The sequence below is a fragment of the Nematostella vectensis genome, chromosome 4 (assembly GCF_932526225.1).
Source record: "Nematostella vectensis chromosome 4, jaNemVect1.1, whole genome shotgun sequence".
NCBI lineage: Eukaryota > Metazoa > Cnidaria > Anthozoa > Actiniaria > Edwardsiidae > Nematostella > Nematostella vectensis.
In genome coordinates this window covers 14,006,422-14,026,103 of record NC_064037.1, presented here as the reverse complement: position 1 = coordinate 14,026,103, position 19,682 = coordinate 14,006,422, and the positions used below count along the sequence as shown (strand labels likewise).

Below are 19,682 nucleotides of genomic sequence, written 5' to 3'. Positions count from 1 at the left end.
AAACCGCCCCCAAAGCTTGTGTCTGACTACGCGCATTTCCCAAACGAGACAAGGATTTTGGATTCGCCGAGGTCGCGCAACAACGAATTGGCTGTAATTAATTGTATTCGCCACCCTTAAGATAGCAAGGCCTTAAAAAAACGATAGCTTACATATCAATTTTTCGACGTTTATTCAATTTCTTATTTGTCATATAAATAACTGTATGTTTTTTTCTTTGATATCAATAAAACATATTTTCATATAAATCTTATTACAAAATATAGTCATTCTTCAAAATATTGTCATACATGAATTTCAACATTGCTATTAAAGCGAACTTGAACTCTGTACGAATGAATGGAAATATGCATACAAAACTATACACCAGTACACCATTTGGCAGGAAAATCGGTGTCCATTTATACCACAATATTTCTGTAGCGCCGCACAAACTCCCTCAAGGGAAAATTTTTAACTATGTGAATTTTCTCACATTATTTCATACTTTTGGAGGGTCTTCTAGAGCGACCCCCCCCCTCCCCTAGACGGAAGGTACAAATGAAGTCAACTTTGTGACGTAACTGCAGTAAGCAACGTCTCTCGATGCCAGGTCGTGGTAGGTGACACAGCGTCAGATTTGGTCACACACGTGGAATGCTCTTATAAATCTTTAGAGCAGGGCCCAGCTTAATCTTCAGAATGTGCACGATGTCGTTTTGATTGAGCAGCAGAAGAGCTTCACCGTCTATTTGCTGCAGATAACAAATTCAACGTCAATTTGATACACAAATGCATTACGTGGATACAGAGTGGTTAACATGCCATATTTGTATTGTCCAATACGGTCTATTCACCTTCCCACTTCTTTTCAATCGTTTTATTTAATGTCGTATTTTCCACCACAATACGTAAGCGCTCCCTCCCCAATAAGTGCCCTCCAAAAGGCCCCAAAAATTTACCCATTGGCCCCTCAACCGGCCTGTACCGGCCTTGAGAAGTACCCACAAACCAAAAAAATTCATAAATGCAAAAAAAAAAAAAAAAAAAAAAAAAACACGATATGAAGATACTCAGGCATCAGTCTAAGGGATAAATGGTCTTGAAAATATGCATCCATCCAAGGTGATAGCGACTGCTCCTTAGCCAAATAAAAGCTCAGGTTTTTTGACAAATTTCAAATAGAACAAGAAAAGACAGCAAAACCAAACCTAGCAAGAACACTACTTCCAACAACTTTTTGCGGCGCGCGCGTGAAACCAGGTCAGGCGCCAAAAGAATAAACAGGATGGCATGCAAAACTTGTTTTTATCCTCGGTTTCACGCGCGAGTCGCAATTAGTTGTGGGAAGCTGTAGGGAAGGTGGATTTCAGCCATCACGTTGTGCTGAGTGAAATACAACGTTTTGCGGCGTTTTGAATAAATCTTCCTATTGCAGATCAAACGCTTTAGGGTAAAGGTAATGCTATAAGCTGATTAAATTTTCAAAAGGGGCGAAAGGTGACTAAAACTAGCAATTATGCAAAATGTTTATGTTTTTGGGAAACTCAAGGCACCTTTAGTAAAAAGCTAGAACATACCTGCTCCTTAAATATTTTGGCCTGGTCGGGACACCCCAAATCTGTGATGTGCTTCACCACGTCATCCACGTCCCACTTGCTCATGCGCAGACGCTCACGTGACTTCTTACGTTCTGGAAAATTATCATATCGGCTGCCATGGTAACCATTACTAGAGACGGGTCCATTCCATGGCCGGAAGACCTTTGAGAGGTGCGGTACTGGTTTCTCTGGTGGGCCAGAACTCGCCGTTACGGGCACTGTAGTAAGGAACATAACAAGATTTTAATTCGGACAATGTTTTCAGGGCAAGTTGAATGATATAAGGCACGGGTAGAGATATAAAAAAGCAGAAGGTGCTTGACAGCAGAGGATGGCGTGATGAGCAGCAGTAGCAACAGGGCGAGGTAGTGCGCAGACGAGGAAAAGCTGGAGGAGAAAGATGAAAAGTGGAGAGGGGAAGAGCAAATGGAGTGGGAAGAAGTGATAGGTGGAATAGAAATACGGTGAAGAGGGAGGAGCAGGATTACGCGAATAATTACGAGAAGTAGAAGAAAGAAGGAAGGTAATAAGCGGTAATACAGGGGTAGAATGATAATTGATATGACTGGGAGAAATGAAGGATTCCTATGGGGAAGATCAGAAGAGCTCTAGAAGGAGACCTGAAGGTGGAGAAGAGCAGTAGAACGGACAAGCAGATAGTGGACAGCTTACCTGCGTCGAAAAGTCTGTCTGTGACGCACTTGATGTTTTCGCGTCGATCTCGACTCGTTCGCCTATAAAACGAGACAAGAGTTAAAGTGATTAAGTTTAAGGTGAGATAATAACAAGACGATACTCTCGGATGTTTTGTATTACCTGACGGGATGCGTAGTGGTGCTCTCAGTAGTTGTACTCATAGAGGTAATTTGTGCTGTAGAGACGCCAGTAATGTGACTGCTTATCGTCTTTTCACCAGTTTGGACAGATGAAGAACTTGTGGGCCTTGCCTCTGAGTGGTAAGGCGAGGAGAGCTTGGACTTGAAATCGTGCGAGTATGGAAGGGACGGCTTAGGTCTGATGACTGTGGGGTAGGAAGATGGTGATTTTGTCTGCTGAACGACGACGGGCCGTGAGGATATCTTGACTATAATCATATCATTCCTTGGACAGCCGGCAGAACTAGACAGAAAAGAACGCGTCAATACTCCCTAAATCTTATCGGCAAGAACCCATGTTGTGTTCCATAGAATAATTATGTTGTTAAAAGTAAAACAATGCTTTCCCTTTGGCTGACATATTCATCCTAGTTGTCAAGTAAATCTGCTTGAATCACGGTGAATTTGAATCCGTCCTACAGCTAAAACAGCTAAATTCTGTCATTGAAGTATCGAAAAATACAGGGATAGTTGTCTTTCTAAAAATGACGATTATTGAATATACAAAACAAAAATAAAACATCGAGTGACGTACAATTAAGTTCAAAAGCAAAAACAAACACATGCGCAGTTAGTGTGTACCTTTGGTGCGTACGCCAGTGACCGCTGACATGACCACTGCCGTCGCATCCAGGCGTTGGACAGACCCCGTCCATGATTTCTCCACGCCGCGGCCCTCCTATTCCGCCAGACTTATTTTTGCTGGCGTAAGACCAGTCGGACTCCTCGGTCATGGAGTTTGCGGAGAGTCTGTCCACGAGACACGAGTCCTTGTTCAGGTTCTGTAAGGAGTAAGGGCAGCCGAACGTGCTGTGATGGCTCGAGTACTTGGCACCCTTCACGTGGCCGATGCCTTTACATCCGGGAGTTGGGCAAGCTACGGATGAGATCTTGTCCGCGGTTGCTGTAGAAAAGAAAATCGTTTTAGTATATATACAAAAAGCACATGGCGCGGAAGATATATGTAGGTATACCTTGCCAAAAAAGGAAGATAAGATTTCTAATTTCTTACGCGAAAAAAGTAACACATGTAGGTAAATGATTACCATTAGGGATTTCTTGTCCTTTCACAGTACCCCATTGTAAGAAATTAAGTGAAAATATTGTCATTTCACTGTATCCCACTGATTCGGTAACTATAATAGGCCTCAGGGGATTCCCGTCCTCTCACAGTACCCCCGTGGTAAAGTTTAGTACCAATAATTACTGAGAGGGGGTCCCAGAGGATATCCTGTCCTCTCACAGTACCCCACTGGGTGAAGATTAGTGACAATACTTACTAAGAGGGGGTTCCAGGGGATGTCCCGTCCTCTCACAGTACCCCACTGGGTGAAGATTAGTGAAAATACTTACTAAGAGGGGTTCCAGGGGATGTCCCGTCTTCTCACAGTACCCCACTGGGTGAAGATTAGTGACAATACTTACTAAGAGGGGGTTCCAGGGGATGTCCCGTCCTCTCAAAGTACCCCACTGGGTCAAGATTAGTGACAATACTTACTAAGAGGGGGTTCGAGGGGGTGTCCCGTCCTCTCACAGTACCCCACTGGGTGAAGATTAGTGACAATACTTACTAAGAGGGGGTTCCAGGGGATGTCCCGTCCTCTCAAAGTACCCCACTGGGTCAAGATTAGTGACAATACTTACTAAGGGGGGTTCGAGGGGTTGTGCTTTCCTCTCACAGTACCCCACTGGGTCAAGATTAGTAACAATGCTTACTAAGAGGGGGTTCCAGGGGATGTCCCGTCCTCTCACAGTATCCCACGGGATGGAGCTCGGTGGAGTCTGCATCGTACCAGTCATCGTACACGTCATCCCAGCCGTCAAAGTGGACGGACACGCGATAGTCCTCCACTCGGGCGATGGTCGCGCATCTTATCAGCGAAGGGTTGCGCTTGTCAACGGCCTCGAGCTTTTGGTATGGCTTGAACGCGGGAAGCGAGCGCTGTGGACCGAGATAAATCATGTCTTATATATATGCCACCCAATTGCATGTAAAAAGGGGACTTGTTTCCAAAGAGTTATCGGCTCTCTCGCGCTTTGCGCCCTATTATTTTAGGAACAAAAAGTCAGGTATTGATAAAAATTAGGTATTTTCTCCGGCGGTAACGTCTCCTCGACGTTTTCTCTTCTTAACTCACGAGATAACAATTCCTATGTTGAATAAATAAATAAAACTACTTTTTGTAGGTTTCATTCTCTTTATCAACTCTTCTTTAAGACGACGCACGCTTTTTATCCAGCCGAGAAGAAAAAAAATCAATAAAAAAAAAGGCCAAGCGAAGACATAAACGGCCTGCAAGACGCATTGTTAGAAATACAAGGGTTGTAATCAGCAACACCGCACCAGTCCTCAGGACGAGAGCCAGTCTCGACTGACCTTTTTGAAGAGCTCGGGAGGCGCGGCTGTAGCGCCTGTGGTCCGTAGATGCTCCTCCCACGAAAAAGAGTCAACTTCATCATCTGGTTCACGAAACAACACGACATGAGAATGAAGTTGGATGATAAAAAATGTGGTAAAGTTACAATGGGAGTTGGGGGGGGGAGAGGGGGGGGGGGGTAACTGGAAATCCATCCCAACTGAGAATCAAAAAAATTTTCTAGAGAGGAGCTTGCTTTTTCACATTGCCAAGAGATCACGTGATCTTTTGGGTGGCAAATTCAAGCCAAAATAAACACAGGAATGACTTGCGCCCGTCACGCAAAAGAGAACAACAAAAATAAATATTTGAATAAAAAAAACTTTTTGGCTTTCGTTCATAAGGGATAAATAAGTTGCTTTTTGTTAGTGTTATTTTGCGGCTAAAAGCCTGAGCGCGCGGGGGTTTGACACTCAAAAAGTCACGTGACTCTAAGCGCAAGTCCTATTGTGTATGTGTCAATTAAAACTGTGATTCTCGCTTGCTGATTGGTTAGCTGAATTTCGTAGACGAAAATCATTTTGTTTTTACCTGAGGTACCAAAGGTAATTGTTGCTGCGTGTTTTTACCGATGTTTTTCGAGCGGAATTCGACCAAATAAGCTCACTGAGCGAAGTAAATATATCCGTAAAATTTTTTTATAGTGCCGAATTCATAACAAAACGCGGTCGAAAGGTAAAAAATAAATGTGCAACACATGAATATGGTTGGTTTTCCCATATCTTGTAAAACGGCTTTGTAGGGAGGAGTTTTCTCCAAGACCGCCATACAAACTCTTCTGCAAAAATCGCTCATTTGGTCCGATGCGATCGATTCGACCCAGTCTCCCCGCATCTTTTCTTAAACTCCGAACTGGCTTATTCCACGCACCGTTTGGCGGGTTGAGTTTCCCGCCGTTGGCTGAGCACCACCCCACCGGGTGGATGTAGGGACAGTCTTCCTCACACCAGTAGTCATACGTGTCATCCCACTCATCAAAATGCACGAGGAAACGGTTGCCAATCACGTTGGTTACCGTGGCTACGCAGATTAGATCCGGGTTCTTACGGTCGATGGCCTCCAGCTTCATACCGGTCTTGAAGCCGTGTTTAGTCGGGGAAACCTGAGAATGTAAAGCTGATTTTAACGAAACATATACCACGGATCTGCATGCATGTGTTGGAAGGACTCCTCGGTATCGTTTCGGGTCCCGGGATCAGTTGGGGTACTTTTGGAGATCATTTCGGGTCCAGGGATCGTTTCGGGTCCTGGGATCATTTCGGGTCCTGTACAGTGCCGCTGGGGGTTTTAAACGAGTATTAAGATGGGTTCCAAAACACCTAGCCAGTCGTAAGGTAGCTAAACACTGCTGATCGACTTAATCAATGTGAACTTACTGGTGTGAATAAATGTTCCGGAGCGGCAGTCGCATTCTGTTTCTTCAGGTACTTCTCCCAATTGAAGTCTTTTGGAAGAACACCTATATGGTAAAAAAAAAATACTCATTTGCTTATCAGAGCAAAAAAAAAGGAATTGATAAAACCGTTAAAAACACAGGACACCCACCTCTCTGAGGGTGCAGCACCTGCCCATTCTTTGCACACCAACCAACCGGAAAGATGAAAGGCGAGTCCGCATTTGTCCAAAAGTCGTAACATTCCGACCAACCGTCGAAGTGGAGCCGAAGTCGTGCCCCCTTCACTCGGACTATGGTGCATACGCAAATGTACGACGGATGCTTGGGATCCACCGCCTCGAGTTTCATATTTTTCTTGAACTCTTCGCATGGCATCGTGAACACCTCGATATCCGGATTTTCCTATGAGAAGTGAGAAAATGACTCTAAAACCGGAAAAAAAACTCAAATTTGCGTCAACAAAGCAAAAGTCAACGTCAATGGCTAAGCGAAGCGCAGTTTTATTTTCTATTTTAAAGTTAAGAGAATTTAAAATGTTCAACGCCGACAAAGCTAATGGCGAAACAGTGTAGAAGTCTTGTTATATTTGCGCGCTTGGTTATGACCCACGTTTTGTTCGGCCAGCGCTTTAGTGTCTTACTCAGGGGCAAATTTCTTATATAAAACTTTACCTGTCGGAACGTGCTCACGGGGACCGGTTTGGCACCTGAAGTGTAAAGATAATCCGCCCATGTGAACGGTTTGCTGAAGTTGTACGGAACTGGGACAGAGAAAGCAGCATCTTATTAGTTGCCATTGGTGATGTTGGATTGCTATTCATATCATGGTGGTGGATAGCGCGGGTGGCCTAGTGTGTTAGCGCGTTGGCCTCTCACCGCTGTGGCCCAGGTTCGAATCCTGGCTCAAACTGGGGATTTTTTCCGGGTTTCTGCCTTGAATCGAATTTGTCACAAGTGAGTTGAAGTTATTCTCCCGTGTTTCCAGTCTTCTCGGATAAGGACACTAAACCGGAGGTCCCGTCTCTTCAAGCTGTACTACACTAAACCTGAACCGAAGGGACGTAAAAGAACCACTGGGGACGCAATAAACCCTCTGGCAGTGACCACCCCCAGTGACAGTGCTTGCTTAATGCCTCCTAGTATTAGCGAAAGCTACTTAGGAGTAATAATAAGAAGATCATACTGCTATATAAGTGATATTAATTGCTCATTTGGTGGCAACAAACTAACTCCATAAAACATCCGGACTGGAGTATGAAAAACACATCGACATCGTCACTATTGTTAAAGTCAAACGCAGCCTTGATTCGAGGGTTCTACAAAAACCTCTTATAGTACCTGGCTATAATATCTTTGATTCATACTTTCTTTAGCGTCATGTCTTAGCATTCATAATCGAAACACGACGCAAAGGAACATTACGCTTAACGTCTTACCCATGCTTGCAGTCAAGCTTGTTCCCTTGGCCTCCGCCATAGGTGCTTTGGGTTTGCCTCTCCCTCGCTCTGGTTTGACGCCTTTCAATTTGGGAGAAATCGGCTCACCATATGGTGGGTCATCGTCGTCCTGCAACACCATCAAATAATGCAAACACGAGCTAGACTACTTCGTAATTGGCATCTGGAAATGTTTGCCGTACAGAAAGGAAGATGAAAGTAAGCGCTATAACCATGGTACCCTAAATTAGTAAATTCCAGAAGAGGTTTTACAAGTAAACAAGCAAGCAAGAAACATTAAGAACTGCCTTAACTTTGCGTCAACAAGCAATGTTTCGGGGACTGGGAATCCATTGTCTTAACATGAGCATCTGAGTAGTTCAGTGCCTTGTAATAAATTTTGCTCGAGAATAATGTATTCTACGATTCCAAAGTTTAATTTGATTTAATTCAGATTATATTCAGTTTTATTTTCAATTTTTTTACTAATCTATTTTGTAACCAACCATTAATGACGGCGAATTCTTTCTCCTGCCGCCTCTGACTTTCTTTTTCTTCTTGGTGAGCTTTCCTTCCACCGAGGTGGCGTTCCTAATGATCTCTCGGCCCTTATTGAGACGTCCAGTGTTCTTGCCGACGCAAGACAAGCTGCAGAAGCGGCCGGAAGCGCAGAAATCTTGCGGCAGACCGTAAACACCGCATACTTCGCAGCAAAGAACTTGGCTCTCATCAGGGGGACCTTGCATCAGATCCGTGGTCTTGGGGATGTCTACGTTAGATACCACGCAAAAGTGTCAAGTACATAAAATGTGTGAAAGGATGGCATACTTTGAGGACGGCAGGTCACACGCTCTTAGGATAATTCCTTTATACACTGATCATTCATAATTTTGATTTATAGCGTAGCCAAAAATGACCCGAAGTGGAACACCGACAAATTGCCAGGGAAATATTTGTTCTTTACCCTGCTTAATGATCTACTCAGAAAACTCGATGCCAACTCGAACGCTTTTGCCTAACTTGAGGATTCGAATGCTTAACGTTACTAATGTGGAATTACCTTTTTCCTCAGTTTCCTTCTTCCCAACATCAGTAGCAGTGCTACATTCCACAGAGTCGCCTTTTTCTGTTTCTACCGTACTCACGATCTCCAACGTACCAAACTCCGTCATCTTGAACTTTAGGTTACTGCCTGATGTCAGCAAAGGGGACCATCAAGCAAATAATATTAATAGTATGTGTAACCCATTGTAAAACATTAAATAACAAAATATAAGTTATTATAAGTTATGACTGACAATAAGATCTGGGTAAATGGATTTGATGTTTCTATTCTTGGAAAAGTGTTTCGATTCAATGAACTTGCTATTCCTGGAAAGTGTTCTGAAGGTGGCTTATTTGGGAAAAAAGTTTTCAATGCTTCATCACCTCGAAGGTGATAAATATACCACGCATCGCAGTCAAGGTAATTTACAGACCAGGTAACTAGGACTGTCTAGACTCACCAGGCAAAGTGGCGATACCATTCTTCCAGTCCAGGCACCCGAACGGATCTGAAGACTCCGTGGCAGTGGTAGAATCTGCAGCCTCTGTCGCCGTTGCCCTGATATCTGCTTCCTTGTCCACTGACTTGTCGGCTAACTTATTTTCAGATTTTTTCATAGGTAGCGACGCGTCTTCCTGTTTTACTTTCACCTCATTGGACGGTGTGCCTTCTGGTTCCTTTGTAGACTCTGTGTGGTTGATGGTAGAATTTGTCTCCTCTGAAGTTGCGCTTGTTGAAGTTTCAGGCCTGCTAGTCTCAGTTGTTTTACAAGAAGAACTGACTTGGTCCTGTGGAGCAGGTTCTGTTGTGGAGCAAGCAACATTAGCTTGAGGACTAGATGTCAATGGCAAACTAGATCTGATTGGTGTCAACACACTCTTAACCGGTTCAACGGGTTTTCTGGTCTCGACCGGCTCAACCGGTTTGCTCTTCTCTATCGATTCACTGGGAGTGCGTTCCTTTCCTGTCATCTCCGTATTCAGGGTGTGAAATTCAGAGAATGCACGAGCATTGAAGCTCAGTAAATCCTGCATTGGTGCCTGACTTGATATCGGTTTATTGTCCATAATGAATGGCACCTCATAGGGACTGGTAGGGGCACTGGGTTGCTCGCCCAGAGAGCCCCCTCGGGAATACGCCCCTGGTCCACCATGGCGTGAGTTTTTAAAGCCCTTATCCAAATTAGGATCCACGAGGTCGTTATTCTCCAGGAGGGCCCTGAACGAGTCCTTGTTCCACGATGACTCCCCGTAATGGTTACCATAGTGACGAAACTCCGGGGGGTCTGGGATCAGGTTAGGTGGGCGGGGCTTCATCGATGTCATAGAGCCTGAGAACGCAAGGAAGAAAATTCAAATTCTTGATAGCAGATTTTGCTTTAACTTATACCTACTAAAGTGCGACATGAGAGCAAATAAAGAAACATGTGTACCATCAAACGAAATGATTTCAAACATGACACCTGGGTTCCTCAAAGTTTCGCTAGAAGCATTAGTGATACCATATTAATACAGAGAAATATGTGCAAATATTACTCCTCCCTGAATGTGGGGGGCCGATTTTTTAAGAGGTTTTTTTGGATAACCTTTTGTTGTGCAGTTCTTACCGTTAGCGCCGCAGTTACTTGGTTCAATTTTCCGTTTCTTCTCAGGCGGAGCTTCCTGGGCAGTCAATGGACTGGAGAAGAGCATTTCGTCTCGGTTGTGACGCTCCATTTGGTATTACTGAGATGAAAGCAGTCGTACAAAATTGAATTTTTCTTCATGATCTAATGATGGCCAACTACAACTACAGTGTGACCCCGTCAATAAGGGCGTTCTAAGGGGACTAACCAAAACTGTTCTTTTTGAATAGGAGTCCATATTTAGAGCCTTAAGGCGGGGGTCTACCTGAACTCATAGCAAATTGAGTGGTGTTGCAAAAAAAATCACAACTGTCAAAGTTTTCATCATAACTATAGCAAACCATATATCATTGGAAAGGTTATGAGATGACGATTCTGATTTTATATTTTATTCCGTGAAATATGACAATGTAATTTGATACCAGGCTTTCAAAAAGACACATGCTGAGTAAGGAGAGTTTTTATTTAAGAAAAAATAACTCCTTGCAGATTGAATGGAATTTCGATTTTTCTTCATTGTACTATTGCTAGAACACTAATAATTAAAATGAGTTGGGGAAATTTTGGAATTCCAAAAAATAAGCCAATAGAAGTCATTTAAATTTGCATAATAGGAAAATTGACTTCATCAGTCCATAACTTTATTTTAAAAAATTAAAGAGGAAATCCCTCAACTCATTTTAATCACCTCAGTTATATCTATCAATGCTGAAAGTTTGAGGTCAATTGAACAAATTCTTGAAGAGATATCTTTTCTTGAAGCCCGAAAAGCAAAAATTCGGGAAAATGCCTTTAAAGTTGACAATAATCACAAAAACGCTGTTTCTTATCATATAAGCAATGTTCTTGAAAATATTTTAGCTAAAAGGCTCCAGACTCGTAAGTAACACCCTCAGCACTCCTTAGAGCCTCCTCCCTGCGTACTCTGCGCATCTGGGTGGCCTGTCTTTTCTTCTTTGCCTTTTCAGACACTTGCCTGTCTGCTTTCTGCACCCACTTTCTGTCCTTAAGAAGGGATCCCTGCTTTGTATGGCTGCCAGCAGGAATCAAAAGACTCTCCATCACTTTCTCCCTACTAGCAGCCCCCCCATGAAAATGGCAGACAGCAGATGCTGCTGCAAATCGCACCACCTTTGGGCCATGGTGCTTGTGTTTTGGGCATCGGGCCCAAACCAACGAATTAATACATTCGTTAGGGTTCTGTGTCTTTCCACGAACACATCTCTTCAGTAAATCAGTCTCACTCAAGCTCATGTATACTGGACGCAGTACCTCTAGAAAAACCTCAGGAAGGCAGTCTGCTGAGTCGTACCTGGAGATACCGGTGGCTTCGTCCTGTTGGAACTTACACCAGGAATTTGCCCTTTTTGGGCAGTATTGATGCTGTTTTTTAAGATCCGGCATCCCAATATTGTGGTGTAGAGATGCGATTATATTCTTTTTCATCGCATATACTGCCACATCAATGTCTCTTTCTGTGGGATTAGTATCTTGCACAGTGTTCTGGCGAATTGCCAGACCATACTCCTTTTGGAGTTTTTTTATCTTGGCCTCTGTGAGGCGGCCACGGCCACCAATCGTATGGCCATCATCTAGCTTCCCTTTTCTCCTACTCTTCAACTGGAGCAACCGCTTTCCCATCCTTTTTTGCACGTGCCCCACACAGTCTAATTTTTCCACCCTACATTCATCGTAGATGTCTTGGACAGAGTTGTGTGATTTACTGTCCCCATCGCAAATCATCCACTTGTACCTCATGTTGTGACGTTCTATGGATCTACTCCAGAGCACAACAGCACCCTCTGCCTCCATGGCAGGAGAACTTCCAACAAAGTTTATGTCACATGCACCTGAAGCCACATGTTCTAGTATCCAATCCTCAAACTCTCCATCATCAGAAATTTTGCCTCTGTTTATGGTACATGTCTGGCATTGTTTGGAGAGGACATGGTAGTCTAGGACCTCTCCAGTGTCTATAGAAATAGCAAAAACCACTCCAGTGAGTGATGTGAAGCCTCTCTTGGCCCAGGTTCCATCAAAACTGACAGCCACGTCAAGAAGCTCAAACTCCTTGCCATCATCTCCTATCAGCTTCTGACGCAGTCTTTTTGCGGCCGAACACATTTCACGTCTTCCCTCCTCTTCCTGAGCATTGACAATTATGTCCAATTGTTTGTAATATGCTGCTTTGCTAACGCATGGCATATTCATGACTCTGCAAAATGAAGCAAGTCCCTCATATCCATTTCCACTTTCCAGAGAGTGGTACACTACTCGCCGGTTGACATCGAAAGACTTGCCTCTTTGGTGGATTTGACTTGATGTTGTCAGAGTTTCAGTTTCATGACAGGAACTGCACTTAACCTCGAAAGAGGATTTCAGCCCTGCCCTTGCTGAAGTAGTTTCTTTTATTTCAAGTTTACCTGCAATAAAACAAACACTTAGAATCCCTAGCTAATGAATCAGCCATTGATTCAAACAGAATAATTGTTACTTATAATATGAGTCTTACAGTCCCGCTGAGTTCAAGAAATCATAAGGTCACGTATTCTGTGTATATAGTAATTTCCAAATCTGAGACCAATCATATAAACTAAATCACTATATTGAGCTTATCAGCGAAAACAAAATGATGTTATTTTTCAAAATACTCACCTTCTTCGCATCTATGAACATCGGAAAGATATGAAGAGAGGCATCCCAAGTCCACGACTCGATATTCGCAGGCTTCAGCATCATCACCAGATACCTCCTCGTGGTCTGAGTCAAATTTTGAAAGGCTTTGATCGTCCGAAGAAAACTCTCCGTCAAAGCTTTCATTGTAGCCATGGTCGCTAAGCTTCTTTCTAGAAGCACTTGCTGGAGCTTGTTCACTGTGATCTGGAGTATAATCTGCCGATCGAGAGTGTGAGGGTCCTGGTTCTTCGACGAGGCCACGAGTTGTTTGAGAGCTTTCATCTCTGTCTGAGCGGTTCAGCTCCTGTTTTTGCTTGCCGTAAAACACGCGTTTTCTTTTCTTTCGGTACGTCGATGAGTCTTTTTCTCCGACCATTATTTTTCAAGGTCTTTTAAAGAGTTGATATGAGTTGTATATAGCTTTGAGGATCGCGGTTCGATAAGTTTAGAAGTTTTGCTGGATTTTGCACATATATATCCCATAATAGTCGTGTATTTTGCTGTCAACCGCTGGACAGTTGTTTCAAGAGAGATTTGAGGAGGTTTGTATGGCGATTGGGCCCCATTGGAGTAGAAAAAATGCGCCGAATTCAAAAGAAACAGTAATCGTTGCCATGGCAACGTGATCTTCAAACTTGACACAACTTTTTAAAAGCGCTCGGGCTTATCGAAAAGAGTCAGGACAGTTGTAAGACAACATTGAATTGATAAAGGAATAGCCGAATATGATATTTATCGAAAAAATTTTTTTTTGATGTCTGTAGTGAGTTTCAGGTAGACCCCCGCCTTAAAGCAGGGTAGTGATCCCGATCTGATCCCTGATCCCATATACCTCGTTTCTGCCCTGTTACAGCGGGGTTCAACTGTACGAAGGCTGGGTCTCGCTAGGAGGCAAGCGCAAACGTGAGCGCAAACGGAAGCGCAACACAAGTGAGAATCGGTCAAACATAAGCACAAGCGCAAAAAAAAAAAAAAAATCAAGCAGTTCCGTTCTCTTGCGCTTGCGTTTCATTGAGAATCGGAAAAAGCGTGTTACACTTGCGCTTACGCCCAAGTGAGAACCAGCCTTAAAAACATCAGTGCCATAGCAATAGTACAGTTTCGAGTTCCACTGTGCCTTCTGGCCATAGGCACAGAGGACGCATAAATACAGTGCAAGCCTCGGTTTCAATTGAATCGATTGCAAATACCAGCGGGATCATGAAGTATTCACAGGTTTTTGGATTGTTTTATTCCAAGTTCCAGAGGATTCTCGCTGGTATGCGCATGAAATTCGCCTCAAGTCGAGGCTTACACTGTATCCATGCGTCCTTAGTCTGTAAGTCCAGCGGTCATAGTGGAACTAAAAATTGGGCTATTCTGTGAGAGTCAAGTTTCCACACATAACTGGCAGCTTTGAGGACTTTCTTATGCAAGCCCCTATTTCCAAATGAAGCTGTTTAACAGGTCTACCAATAGGATAGGATTACGATGTCCCATTCAATTAAAAGACAGGTTAATCGTGATGTGCATATTTATAGTAGAATTTCCCAACTAGCAGGGGCCTTCTTTAAAATTTGCTGGGCTTGTATTCGGAAGAAAAAGAAATAGCCCAGCGGTCTCTGCTAGCAGGGAAGCGTAGAATAGGCAGTGAACCATATCATATTTTAAGTGCTTTTGCTTATAACAGCGGATGTTGTATTTCGACCCGGCAAAGTTTACTTCGCAAACTGAAAAGGCTAATATTTTCATTTAATTTTAAAATCAATACATGGGGATGTGGTTGGATAGCGCTCCGACAAACTCGTCCCCAGATCCTTTTTTCTTTCACCGTACGCGTCGCCAAACTATTCTAGTAGACTGGGACAAGAAAGCGCGATGCTCGAGGCAATAAAATCTTAAATAAGATTGAGACCGTCAGACCACCGAAATCGTACAATAAAACTCTTCCAACAAGCACATTTTTGTAACCTTAATAAGACTCAGCGGTCAAGAACGAAATCTCTTATTAAGCTGAGCGTAGGCGATAGAATCGCCTTATTATCCCTGCGTGCCCTCACTTCGATCTTTTGTGTGTTTTTTCAAAGAGTAATAATAATGCTCTTAAAGCATTTTCAAAACAATGAATAAAAACATTACTTCAAAGCATAAAATTAAGCGTAAATGATGAATGAGGTATATAGCCTTTTATACAGAATTTTAAAGTCTAAAACAGTATTAAAAAATTCAAAGTTATATTTTTCATGTACTATTACAAAAAATATATATGAAAAATATCGATATGACATTCGTTTTGTTAAAAAGCACGCACTCAAATGTCACGTTTTCAATTAAACTTCAAATTTATTTTTTGGTCGGAAAAGACTGGGCTTGTAAACCTATCAAATGCGTTAAGAGTAGCTTCATTCTATAACAACGTCACGCAAGCAGGCCTTTTCCAACATCTACAGTATCTCACCTCAAGATAAAAGGAAAAGAAACCCCTTAAACATATCAGAAGAGCTGATAAAAAGAACTCATGGAATTGAAAAACACTTTCAAACTCGTCAAGAAAGAAAAGCTGTTTCCTGAACGCTCTAGTAACATTCAATAATGCAATTGTTTTAGATGTGTTTTTGAGGGTCAACTGTTCCCATCAGGGCTTGATCAATCAAGTTTAGTTGTCTTTATCAATGGACGGTTAGTGTTTTGAAAAAAAAATACTGAGCCCACCTTTGAAAAACCAAAAGAAATATATAATTAATCGCAGTGAGGACGATTTTATATTCCAAGGACAACATTTGCGTAAGGCGAATAGTTCAAATGCTAGATGGACCTAGAAGTATGAAGGCTACGCGACCCCTTGAGCGCGCTTGTCTGTGTTTGACGGCCGTGCATTTTCGGTTCAGCGAATTTGATACTCTTTTTCGTGGATTGGTAAAAACAACCCTTTTCTTAAGACAATTATTGAATTATTAAACACCGTAGAAAAATACTATTAGACTTAAATACCATCTCAGTAAAAAAAAAGGATTTTCTGTTGTCTTTACCCCGGCTAGAGGATCGGGTATTTAGTTTCGATTTTTTAGCGTATTTTCTAGATAGCCCGGGTTATGAACCGAAGTTGAAAAACGTTGCGCAAGAAAAGTTCTTCAGTTCTTTAGAAAAACAAAGAACAAAAAATAATAAACAATCTGTCAAAAAAAAACATTAATAAAAAAATGTTTTTTTCTTGATTTTGAAGGAAAAGTATATTGTCTACTAATAATACAAAATTGAGTATTCGTGCACACAACACAAGTGTGAAAATATCCTGAATAAGAAAAAGCCGCCCCGTGAGAACACAAACATTACTCAAAAACAACCACGCGGAAAAGACGACAACCAACTACTTTCGAATTAACTATACTGTGATTACCCAACACACTTATTAAAACTCCAGTAATGATTTTCTATGATTATTGACAGGATAGATGCTTTTACGCATTTTGTGATAAAATAACATGATATCTCTTGCATACCACGGACGACGTGCATCTAATTCCGATTTCCGTATCAACTGATGAATGGTACGGAAACAAAAATAAACCGAAAATACATAGCGCGCGAATAAAAACGCTGCGAGGTTTCACTTTTCGATATCTCAAAAGAAGCTTTTAGTGGGGTTATTTTCTTTGAGGTAACTCTAAAGGTAAACTTGGTTATTCGGGGCTTCATCAGCGGTAGGCCTTGAGGCCTTTTGTCAGAGCTGTCACTCCGAACTTACTCCACGCATGAGAAATTCCGTCTAGCTGCATTAATTCAACAAACTCGTTTCACGCTAAAAAAATAAATTCTACGTTCTCTACTTTTCCTTTCAGGCCTCCGATGATAAACTTCTATTTATATAGGACATTTGAGCGAAATGTGTGAGTTTAGAGTGTGTTTTTTTTGGCTAGAGAGAAAGTTGTAATGGTTAGCGAAAAAACGGTATCACATATCTACATGGACTTAATATATCACTTGACCTCTGTAGCAGAATCCGAGCTGTTTTGTCCATTTCCTTTTAACAAATCGTCCATTGGTTTCAGTATTTAATATAATACATCTAAAACGGCAAATTAAGAAGCGTAGTAGATGTGAGTCTGAGCTTATCCCTAACAATAAAGAAAGTAGGTTTTACGCAGCTCTGACTCAACATGTAAAGTTATGTGTGCGCGAATCGCAAACGGTGCATATTAACGAGGGGCTGTGCAGAAACAACTTTTATGCAGCTAGATTTAAACCCCCCAGCCTATAAACTTGAATTTAAACAGATAACTTTCTAAACACAACCCAGAACAACAAAGCAACACTATTTTTCAATAAGTCAGGATAGTTCTACGGATAAATTGGTGTAAAAAACGAGTTTCATGGGCTTACCAGTTTGCGTTGGCAATCTCGGGCTTGAGAACGAACTGATGAATTCACGCTGCTGCCTTGACTGGCGTGTCACTACGAACTGCCAATCAAACGCGAGAACAATTGATCACATGACTTTTACATTATCTTCTCCGACACCGGAGTCCTTTGGGGTGAACATTTTCGGCATCGTATTTCCGATCCAATTTATTTCTTGCCAAAAAGGCTTTAATCCTTTCGTGCCAAAACAATATTTTCCTTGAATAGTTCACTTATTAAAGTAAGTGTTTTCTTGTCTTTACGTGTGCGAATTCCGATTTTGCGTAGAGGAATGTGAGCTAGTGAGTTTCTCTCAATTATACAAGCCACGTCACACAAAACTTAACTAATGGTTTCATTATAAGGCCGACCGCAATAAAAACGACTGAAAATATTTTTTGACTGGTACGGCGTTTTGTTACATGGAAAGATATTTTCAGGACTGTCGTTTAGCCGTCTTGTCAATGTTTTTTTCTGATTTATTTAACCTCTAAACGTCAAGATATTATTTGTTTTTCGAGAGCTTCAGCGTCGCCAAAGATCAGTTCAAAGCTTGTTCCTATCTATCGAAATATGTGCCTTTTGATCTTATATCGCTGTCGTTAAGAAACCAGGGTTTTGCTTTTTTTACGATTAGAAACATTAACAGTTTTTCTGGGGCAGGAACTTTATTTTTCAAGCGCAAGTAAAAAAAGCACTTAATTATTAATGCCGTTGAAGCCTACATAAGTAATTTCTGTTGCATGTTTGAAAATCATTAAGCCCCCTGGAGATTTCTTTTCGTGTTACACATTTATCTTCAACATCTTTTTCTCTAAAAATAACAACAACTGCTTTACACATAAAATCGAAACGTGAAGCTCCTTTTTTTAAAATATGTCACAGTATTCCTCGTCAAGTAAAAATAAAGTTTATTTCAAGATGCATAACTATAATACTAAATAATCAACGACGGATATATTTTGCCTATATTTACTGAACCGTGATCGATAGATCGAGATAGCGAGAATAGCTCTTCACCTAGCGGACAAAATGCTGGCAATTACAGAAAAATTAGGTTTTACAAGGTTTTTTTGCAAACAATAGTGCGCAGCAAATACGTTGTGTTATTCGAGACTAAGGCCAAATATTTGTTCTTAAACTTTAATGCAATCCGATAGCATTCGAATCTCGGGAAAAGCTTCTACATTCACTGGCTGTAGGTGATTTTTTTGTGATTTTAATCTTCAAAATATTTCAATCTCTCCTAGTTCAATTGCAATTTACAGTACTAGCTTCATATTAATTTAAACCAAAGTTAGAATATGAAAAAGACATTTTATAGTTTCATTGATTCTATTAGTAGACACTTCGGAATCATTCTTGTTTTGAGTGTCAACTGAATCAGCCATCCATACAGTAATAATCCGCTGACGTTATAAAAAGGGTGACGTAAAACAGACCCAAACCCTACACAACAGGACGGCTTGCCAACTCAACTTTTTCGTAACAAATCGTCCGTCCCCTCCTCTCTCGCAAAACATAACGAATTAGAATAAAGCCCCTGTTAAATACCTGTCAATTATACAACAGATAAAAAAAAAGGCTTAAAAAAGGAAGACACCTTTTTTATTTTCGTAGTTTGATCTCGACGGTTGTAAGATAATTGCCAACTCAAATTAATTTCATTCAGAGCATAGGAAAGTGTTTCTTTAGTTCTTTTTACTGAGTTGCCGTGCTTCCTCTCTAAAAATGAAATAACTTTTTATTAGGCCTTATTTTTTGGAAACATTGAGAGAAGATAAACTTGAAAAGGAAGCGAGAAAAAAACCCCGCATTTACCACCAAAGAAAGTTCTTTATAGTTTTTAAATACAGCGGAAATCACGATAAACTCGCAATAACTCGATTCCCTTAAATTTTAAACTAGCTTTTGTTGTTATAGGAAGGTTGTTTTTGTCATCTTTTTACTTGGATTAGGCTAATTTCCCGGTAACATGAACCGTTTTCGTTTTTCTTGACATTCGAGTTAAATTCTGTCATGCTTGTCTATAATTGCACGCAGAGGAGGGAGTTGGAACGTCTAGATATCTACATTTCCTGACCTGCCTTGTGTGGTTGAGCGAGATACTTTGGATCCATATGGCGCCCGCGATTGGAGAAAATAGAAATTCTCTCTCCTTGTAAGATGGAAATACATGGGGATAAATTGTTTAATCAAGAATAAACCTCACCAGGGGAGAGTAGAAAACGTAAATCGATATCATTCATTCGTTGAA

The 19,682-nt window shown here is 41.5% G+C and overlaps 2 protein-coding genes across 2 annotated transcripts; both read right to left on the bottom strand.

The window, feature by feature from the left end:
- Positions 1-155: 155 nt before the first annotated feature.
- LOC5510946 (lethal(3)malignant brain tumor-like protein 1) lies at positions 156-17,555 on the bottom strand. Its single transcript, XM_032380141.2, has 17 exons — positions 17,408-17,555; positions 10,355-10,472; positions 9,209-10,078; positions 8,764-8,895; positions 8,210-8,472; positions 7,704-7,833; positions 6,940-7,028; positions 6,418-6,670; positions 6,249-6,331; positions 5,743-5,974; positions 4,833-4,915; positions 4,172-4,397; positions 3,038-3,359; positions 2,397-2,699; positions 2,253-2,314; positions 1,560-1,798; positions 156-734 (listed from the first exon to the last, which is right to left on the bottom strand). Exons 2-17 carry the CDS (start codon positions 10,461-10,463, stop codon positions 624-626), a joined length of 3,507 nt encoding a protein of 1,168 aa, XP_032236032.2. The 5' UTR covers positions 10,464-10,472; positions 17,408-17,555; the 3' UTR covers positions 156-623.
- LOC125556773 lies at positions 10,817-13,740 on the bottom strand. Its single transcript, XM_048726637.1, has 2 exons — positions 13,028-13,740; positions 10,817-12,795 (listed from the first exon to the last, which is right to left on the bottom strand). Exons 1-2 carry the CDS (start codon positions 13,422-13,424, stop codon positions 11,234-11,236), a joined length of 1,959 nt encoding a protein of 652 aa, XP_048582594.1. The 5' UTR covers positions 13,425-13,740; the 3' UTR covers positions 10,817-11,233.
- Positions 17,556-19,682: the final 2,127 nt, after the last annotated feature.